This window comes from Ipomoea triloba, chromosome 9 (assembly GCF_003576645.1).
Source record: "Ipomoea triloba cultivar NCNSP0323 chromosome 9, ASM357664v1".
Taxonomy (NCBI): domain Eukaryota; kingdom Viridiplantae; phylum Streptophyta; class Magnoliopsida; order Solanales; family Convolvulaceae; genus Ipomoea; species Ipomoea triloba.
This window is the reverse complement of record NC_044924.1, coordinates 5,325,775-5,335,041: the sequence shown is the minus strand read 5'-3', so window position 1 is coordinate 5,335,041 and position 9,267 is coordinate 5,325,775. Positions and strand designations below refer to the sequence as shown.

Genomic DNA, 9,267 nt, shown 5'->3' with positions numbered 1-9,267 from the left:
GAAATTTATCCGTCCACCATTTTGACCCTAATTTGTCCCAAATCTTTGAAAATTATGAACATAAAAGTCACAGGAGATTGTCTTAGTTTTTCATGGACACTTAAATCACTTCAATTGAATTTTATATGAGTGAGATATGACCAAAATACTTACCGCATCTCACAAACTGTATATTTTGTCATTTTTGCGCAGAAATTCCTAAAAAGACAAATATTAATGAATTAAAGACTAAATTCAATAACTAAACAAGATACATGCAAAATCATCATCAATATGATATTAAAAATAATTGTAATTAAGCACTTATCAATATTCCATTGGCTGGTTTCCACCCTCTCTTGTCCATGAATTATGTTGGTGTGTCACATTCTTGATTCATGTGACTTGCTTGCTGCTTTCTTTACCAAGATCGAAAAAACAAAATACAAAAAAAAAAAAAAAGTACGGGAAGAAAAAAGACATGCTTGAAATATGGAAAGTTAAAAACTAATTCCTAATATATCAAAGGATTTGAATTATTCCAGGAATTAAAATGATGAAGATGATGACAAAATATATATTATATCAGAATGCAAAAAAAAATATAGTATTTTAGTAACATAAATAGGATTTATTGAAAATATAAATACAAACTTTTGTGTTTTTCTCTAAATCAAATGCAGGAAACATACAGATCTTAAAACAGAGTGAGTGCTCCATACAAATTCTTCATTCCCAATTTGCACATAATCAATCTGTGTCAATTATATCAGATTAGTGGAGGCCAAAACTTGATCAATTGTTTCACCAAAAGGAGACCAAAAATGAAATAATACAGTAGTGGGGGTAATTATACCTTTTATTGCTTCATCAAATCATCATATGCGGCGTCTAAGCTTTCTTTGCATCTTGACCAAATAGATCTTCATTTTCACATAAAGCCAATCTTTGACATCATTCAAGAATTCATAGTATGCAATTCTCCATGAGTCTTTGAGCACCAAAGTGATTACAATTCCCCAAAAGCAGAAAGAGAACCCTAGCACCATGGATATGTAAAACTCTCGATTTAGAAAACTATCATCTTCTTGAAAGTCATTGTCTTTGTTTTGTGGAGGAACATCTGAAGAACATTTGGGAAGTGGGTCCCCGCACAATCCAATATTTCCAGCATAGGAAGAAGCATCGAAACTTTGCAGCTGAGTGCCCGTGGGGATTTTGCCCGATAGAAAGTTGCTCGACAAGTCAAGAACAGCAAGGTAATTCAGACGAGCAAGACCTATTGGAATTTCACCAGAGAGTTGATTCCTAGAAAGATCAAGGACTTCCAACATTTCTAGTTGATAGATTGTCGGAAATATTTTTCCAATCAAATGATTTTTTGAAAGGTTCAAGGAAATTAATCCCTTGAGAGAAGAAAGTTCCTCGGGAATATGTCCAATCAATTGATTGCTCGAAAGATCAATACTTTTTAAGAGTCCCAATTGCTTCGTATATTCTCTGTCTTGGTTTTTCCACTGAATCCAAATATTGTCTATATAGAAATCTTGTCCTCGACCAGTGATATTAGTAAAAGATAGTATAGTACTTCCAATTGAACTACTGTTTTTCATGAAATAAGTAAAGTTGTAGAAGCAATGTGGAATTTCCCCGGTCAATATGTTTTCAGAAAGATCCAAGATCTGGATGCTATTAAGATGACAAATACTTGAAGGCACTGTCCCATAAAACTTGTTATGCCGGGGGCTAACAATAAGCAAATTTGTCAAAGATCTTCCAATCCATGATGGTATTTTACCTACAAACTCATTTCCACCAAAATCCATAACCCTTAATGATGTGCAATTTTGCAATGAGGAAGGTAATTCTCCAATAAATTTGTTATTTCGCAAGTGCAATGATTGAAGACTAGGTATGGAACCTAAAGAGTATGGAACCTTCCCAGAGAAATTATTATTTGCAAGGTTAAGAATGAATAAATTAGAAAGGCTGTTATTCCAACAATTAGGAATCTCACCTGAGAGTTGATTATATGAAAGGTCAATAGAATAAGTATAAGCATCAATAATTGAACACAAGAAAGAAATCAATCCAACAAATTTATTATTTGAGAGATGAAGCATAGAAAATGGATTGGAATTTATGGATATTGGTATCGGACCCCAAAAGTTATTAAAACTTAAATCTATGACAACAAGAGAAGACTTATTTTGTAAATAAGGCAATCTCCCACCAATCTTGTTGTATGACAAATTCAAGTACTCGTAATTTGAGAAGTTCCAAAACCAATAGGGTATTATATCAGAAATATGACTAGAAGAAATATCAAGTGCAATCATTTTATTTTGAGTTTGCAGCCATTTTGGAAATTGAGGCCCCAATTTACAGTTTGCTAATAATAAGCTGTTAAGCTGAAAAGGAGGAACCCAATGACTACTCACGTTGAAAGAGAGGGCTACATTAAAGGACAAGTCCAACACTTGAAGATAGGTAAGGTTTGAAAAGTGGGCTTCAGTTACAACTCCTTCCAATGAGTTTGATGAGGCATACAACTCATTAAGCATTGATAGCTTCCATATAGTTTCTGGTAAGCCCCCTTGTAATTGATTTTCAGAAAGATCTAGCATTTTTAAGGACAAAGCATGTGATAGATCAGGAATTTGTCCTATAATTTGATTTTCAGAGAGATCTAACACTGTTAAGGACAAAGCATGTGATAGATCCGGAATTTGTCCTGTAATTTGATTTTCAGAGAGATCTAACACTCTTAAGGACAAAGCATGTGATAGATCAGGAATTTGTCCTGTGATTTGATTTTCAGAAAGATCTAGCACTTCTAAGGACAAAGCATGTGATAGAGCAGGAATTTGTCCTGTAATTTGATTTTGAGAGAGACGTAACTCTCTTAAGGACAAAGCATGTGATAGATCAGGAATTTGTCCCGTAATTTGATTTCTATAGAGATTTAACTCTCTTAAGGACAAAGCATGTGATAGATTAGGAATTCGTCTTGTAATTTGATTATCAGAAAGATCTAGCACACTTAAGGATAAAGCATCTGATAGATCAGGAATTTGTCCTGTAATTTGATTTCCAGAGAGATGTAACTCTCTTAAGGACAAAGCATGTGATAGATCAGGATTTTGTCCTGTAATTTGGTTGTGGGACAAATCTAAATATTCAAGACTTGAAGGTAGTCTGAAATTTGATCCATTTAGCTGGTTATCATGTGCGCGCAATTCTCTCAAAGATGTAAATCTGGTGTTGATATCTGCAGGGAGTTCACCAGTGAATTCACTCCCAGATAAGTCTAAGATTTGTAGAGACTTCCCTGAATCCTTGAGCAACCCTTGGAAAAGTTCAGCAATTGACTCATTTAATTGATTATCACACATAGATAAAATTCGTAGATGAGTTAAATTCCAAAAAGATTTTGGAATTTGATCCGTGAAAATAGAATCCAGATAAAGGCTCTCAAGAAATTCCATGTCTCCAAATGCATGATCAGGAATGGTATCTGCAAAGTAATTTCCTGACAGGTTGATGGTAGTGAGTTTTTTGCTTGCATTGCGCAACAAGTGGAATACCGAAGAAGTATTGATATAGTTGTAAGAAAAATCAACAACAGAAAGAAATGGAGAAGAAGAATTAAGTGAGAAAGGCAAAGACTCAGGGACTTCGCAGTGGCAACTGTAATTCCTCAAGGAAAGGAGTGAGGGTGACACTGGTTTTTGATGACTCAATTAAATCAATGTCAACACCAGTGAGATAAAAGGATCTCAGAGAAGAAAGAAGAGAGAGCCACTCAAGATTTTTTATTTTCAAATTGAAATTTGAATCATCTCCAGAAATATTTAGAACCTGAAGATTGGTAAGGTTCCCAAGTTGCGGAGGAATTGTACCACTAAACCCAGCATCCATAAGACTCAAGATACGTAATCTCTTAAAGGAACCAATGAATTCGGGGATAGGACTCCCTTGAAAATAATTGTAACTGAGGTCCAGATAATTCAAATGCTTCAGTTCAAGTAGAGATGGACTAACCTTGTGCCCACTCAGATATGAATCAATTTTGAAAGTATTGAGATCAAGCATGGTTACATGATCGGTGTTGTTGTTGCAGTTAACACCCCACCAATTGCAACATTCATCATCACTTCCCCAAGAAAACAGAACTCCATAGTCATTCACAAGGCCATGTTTGAAATCCAGAAGAGCAAGCCTCTCCCTCTCAATACACCTTATCATGTTGTTTTTGTCTGCAACTCTTTGTGTGGAAGCAGAAGAAGAAGAAGACAAGCAAACAAAAACGAAAAGGTAAAGAAAGAGGGGAAGTAGGGTAGTAGTAGTAGTAGTAAACAACATTCTCATAGGTTGTAGGAATAATATTGTTTTTGAGAGCATGATGGATGGATAGATGCTTTATGAAATCTTGCAATGGGACGGAGAACAACCAAACTAACCCTAATATATATACTGTAATTTCCAGAGCATTTAATTTTGTTGGATTCAAACACAGCTCATTAATGAAAATGAGTGGATTTATAAATTAATTAGTAATTCTCTATGTTTAATTTAATACAATTTAAATTTGATTTTAATTAATAAAATAGTTTATAATATTTTAAAAATTAAATAAGGAGTTAATTTTATTTTTGGTCCTATATGACAACTCACTTTTACTCTTTTTTTTTTATCAGAACATTCACTTTTGGTCCTTGTGACATGACCATTTTTTGTCATCTATCAATAAAACAATTTAAATCTTAAATACAAGGGCATTTCGGTCTTTAATTATGAATTGTTTTTAAAAAAAAACATATAAAAATATAATAGGTCAATCCACTATCTAAAAAAAAAAATCTATATTGCGTTATATTTAATGATATTTCAACAATTTTGTTGACGAAGGATAAAAAATAGTCCTGCCACAATAATATTAGGACCAAATAATAATGTTCTAATAGAAAATGACTAAAAGTTGACTGTCACTTATAAATCTAAAATAAAAAATAAAATTAACTCTTAAATAAGTCTATATTCACAAATCTTAATATTTTTTTTCTTTAAATTTTCAACAATGATGTTTTAAGAGTTTTGTTAGAGTTGGTGACAGGGACTGGAGAAGTGTTTGGAAATTAGAAAATTTCATGGAAAGAGGATGAACACATACATAAAGTCATAAAGCAACAATAATTGTTTTTACTTAATTCCAATACTAATTCATTATAAAGTAAAATTTGATACAAAATACCATACATAATTTATTATAATAACAAATTGTTAGAATATCATATACTCCGTAATATTTTGATAATTTATTAATTTATTTATTTTTACTATATAAAAGTTAAATATATGTGAAGCAAATAATTAAGAATTGCTGAACGTGCCTCAACAAAACAAGTTAAATCAGAATCAGCATAACTAAAGTTAGATATAAACCTAGGGTGTGGTTGAGTTGAAGGGACTCATCTATCTTTAACCAAGCGTATCAAAGGTTTAATTCTTGGCTTTAGGTATGGAGTAGCCTTAAATCTCTTGATCAATTATCCCACCCATTAATGTGTCTACAATTCAGTTAGAGGATTAGTTATTGTGGCCGACAGTAAAAGTCTTGAGTATGTCCAAAAAAAAATGGAATAGATATTAGTTTAACATGAATATGAATAAATTTCTTTTGTCGAAAAAATATATTGTAATCATAATTAATGTAGACATTTAACAAACAAATAAATAGTATTTCAATACCAAAAAAAATCTTGGTGTTAGAAAATCTTTTCACAATATGATCCTTTTCACACGCAAACACGCAAATTTTATGTACTACAGTATTATGATACTGTTCACACGCAAATTCTATTTAATTTTAGAAGTTCATTCTATTTTTTTTTATCATAAATTAACAAGTGACAGTCTATTTTAGTTCTTTTTATCTTTAATCTTAGTATTATTGAGGCATGATCATTTTTGGTCTTCCATCAACAAAATCATTAAAATGTCGTTATGTGGCATGGCAATTTTTTGTTCTCCGTCAACAAAATCGTTGAAATGTCGTTAAATACAATAACATTTTGATCTTTTTATATAAAGTAAGTTGACTCGCTATATTTTTATTTGTATTTTTGTTGAGAAAAAATTCATAATTAAAAACTTAAATGCCCTTATATTTTACAAAATTTAACTGTTTTGTTGATGGATGACTAAAAATGATCATGCCATAATAATACTATAACCAAATGAGAATGCTTAAAAAATGACTAAAAGTGGATTGACACTAATAAATCTAAGACCAAAATAGAATTAACTCTTAATTTTAGTCTCAATTTTACCAAATGCTGATGCAAAAATGCAAATGTTGTCATTAGTTAATTTAGGAAGTGCTCTTTTTAAAATCAACTAATAACAAGAAGTCATAATTAGATTATTAGAATTTGTGAAACTTTTAATTTATCAAACTTTATTCTTCTATGCATACACTAGAAAATTTCATTAAGAAGTTCAAAAATTTTAGAAGAAAACGAAAAATGGAAAATGAAAAGAAAAAAAACCTATTAAAAAGGCCTTGTTAAACTAGTTTATCATGATTTAAAGGTTTACCCTTAATTTATAATAAATAGATTTTATAACAAAATTTGTTGTGCATTAGTGTTAGGATAATGGTGAACTGAACATACATTGCTTTACAAATTAAAGTATCCGATTTTTAATAGCCGTTGCTTGTTTAGGGATGGTAGATTGGGTGGGATAGTAGCCGGTACAACTTTAACACTTGAATTTGACCCACCATTCACTATAAACAAAATTTTTATATCTAAATCTAATTCATTTAGAACGGACATGAGGGGGTAATATGGGTTATATGTAAATTTTCATATTTATGCATGTTGACTGACATTTACAAATAGTAGAAAAATTTCTTCCATTTTTTTTTTGAAAGAAATTAAACTTTCAAAATGGTGTAAAGACTTTACTAAAAAAAAATTAAACTTACAAAATGGTGTAAAGAATTAAACTTACAAAATGGTGTAAAGACTTTACTAAAAGGAAATTAAACTAACAAAATGGTGTAAATACTTTGACTTAATGATTTATTTACATCAAAGACTTTGACTTTGATTTATATTGTGAAAATTTATGAAACAAAAATGAGCAAATATCAAGTTTTGTCCCGTATGAGTAAAATGATACTTTTGGTCCACATGTTTAATTTTACCAATTTTCATCCATAACTATTGCTTTAGTATCAATTTTCCTCCACGACTATGGTTTTAGTGTCAAAATTCATCACGATAGTCACCCCTTTGTTTAAGACATGTTAAAATCTAACATTTTTAAAAGAATTTTCATCATTTTCAACTTAAGATCCCAATTTGAGAATGAATAAAGAGATTTAAACCTAAAAATCAATCTTATTTCGTAGTTCTCCTCATCATCCTACCTTAATTTGATGAGGATAATTGCCAATTAGGATTAATTTTAAGACTTAAAATCTCTTTATTAATGTTCAAATTGAAATCTTAATTTGAAAAGAACAAATATACCTGACTAATTTTCCTTTAAATCTGGACTAAATGGTGTATCCACATGGAAAACTTGACTTAGTGGTGTATACATTGACAATTTTACACAAATGTTGTGGAAATTTGATAAAAGAAAAAAATTATCCGAAAATATTCAACCCTCGTGCTAGAAATTTTTGTTTTGTTTTGTTTTTGTTTTTGTTTTTTTGTTTTTAAATAATATCCTTTTCACACATACTCATGAATTCTATGTATGTCTACACATAATTTTTTGTTTGTTTGTTTGTTGTTTGTTTTGTTTTTGTTTTTGTTTTTGTTTTTGTTTTGTTTTGTTTTGTTTTGTTTTGTTTTGTTTTTTGGGATTAAAAGCATAATGTAATACATTTGTGGACATGTGTCATCGTTATTTTGGCTTAGATGTATGACATGAGAAATCCCGAATGGGATATGTGAAAGTTATATTCAACGCTTATAAAACAAGAATTCTTACATTTTCTTCTTTCTAAATTTACATGCTTTTAATTTACAGTTAAAATTGGTCCATTTTGATATAGGAGTTATAGTATATGATGCAGAGAAGGAACAAAGAATATGTAAATTTATAAGCTAATAGTAATATAATATTGTAATATAAATATAGAAAAATAAAGATGTAACCCTTAAAAAACTGATCTGCTGCAATTTAACTTATTTAATTCAATAAATCAAAAGTAATTTTAAAAGGATTATGTATTATTGATAATTAAAAATTATTAATCATTTAATTGCTTCCATTTTAATTCATAAACATTGTTAAACCGGGTCTATAATGTAACTATTTAAGTAGTCCAAACCAAATCATATTGATGAGCAAATTATACCATGAACCAGTTCAGTGTTCACTTTGCTTTGTAAATTTCAATTTAAAACAATATTTAAATTATGTAACTGCTGTTAAAATGGTTACATAAGAGTTTAATGAAATTTGAAACACAAACACAAGCCCTAGCAATAGATAGTTTATAATAAGGCTCCTTTATGCGATCAATCTAATAAAAACATCTAGATGCACCCTAAATGATTTAGCTATGCATTGTAAAGCAATAAATGGAAAAGTAAAATTATAACAGGATGAAAGCCATAAAAGCAATAACAAGAATTGAATGAATTGAAGGTACTTACAGCTTTAATTTGTAAGAAATTGAAGATTACAATGTTGAAACTATTTATGAAATGAAGATTAAAAGTCCTAATCTATACCAATTCTTAGTAGGAAGAAGTCAAAGGATGAAAAAGCTCTCCAAACTATATCTAGAAGTTCCTAAAATGACAAATAACTTTTTATTTAAAATAATTCTATGCGCTCCCCACCTCCCACCAAGCTTGTAATGGGAATAGTAATTGTTGTTTAATTTGTGCATCAATTTCAATTTCTAATTTTTTTTTTTAATCTAGACCAATGTCGCTAAAATAATTCACTTTGAACATTTTTATGTTGAGATCTGACCAAAACACTACGACCACACTTAATAGCCACAACCTTGTGGTTTGCAAAGGAGGCAACCACACCCATGAATATAATGGTGGATGTTGTGGTACTTGGTTACGTTCTTGCCCCAAACTCAACTTTTTTCCAATGTCTTGATGATTGTCCCTTCAAACATAGACACTCTAAAAAAATTAAGTAAAATATATTCGAAAATAGGTGAAATAATGTAGTTTCCTTATAGGATTGTAAATGCAGAACAAGCAAACACAATAACATTGATAATTAGAATGGAGTAGA

General features: G+C 30.3%; 1 protein-coding gene across 1 annotated transcript; it reads right to left on the bottom strand.

Annotated features, from left to right (window-relative positions):
- Window positions 1–844: 844 nt before the first annotated feature.
- On the bottom strand, window positions 845–4,227 carry LOC116029177 (receptor-like protein EIX1). The gene is made up of 2 exons (XM_031271083.1): window positions 3,882–4,227; window positions 845–3,703 (listed from the first exon to the last, which is right to left on the bottom strand). The coding sequence occupies exons 1-2, from the start codon at window positions 4,225–4,227 to the stop codon at window positions 858–860; spliced, it is 3,192 nt and encodes a 1,063-aa protein (XP_031126943.1). The 3' UTR covers window positions 845–857.
- Between the last annotated feature and the right edge of the window lie 5,040 nt (window positions 4,228–9,267).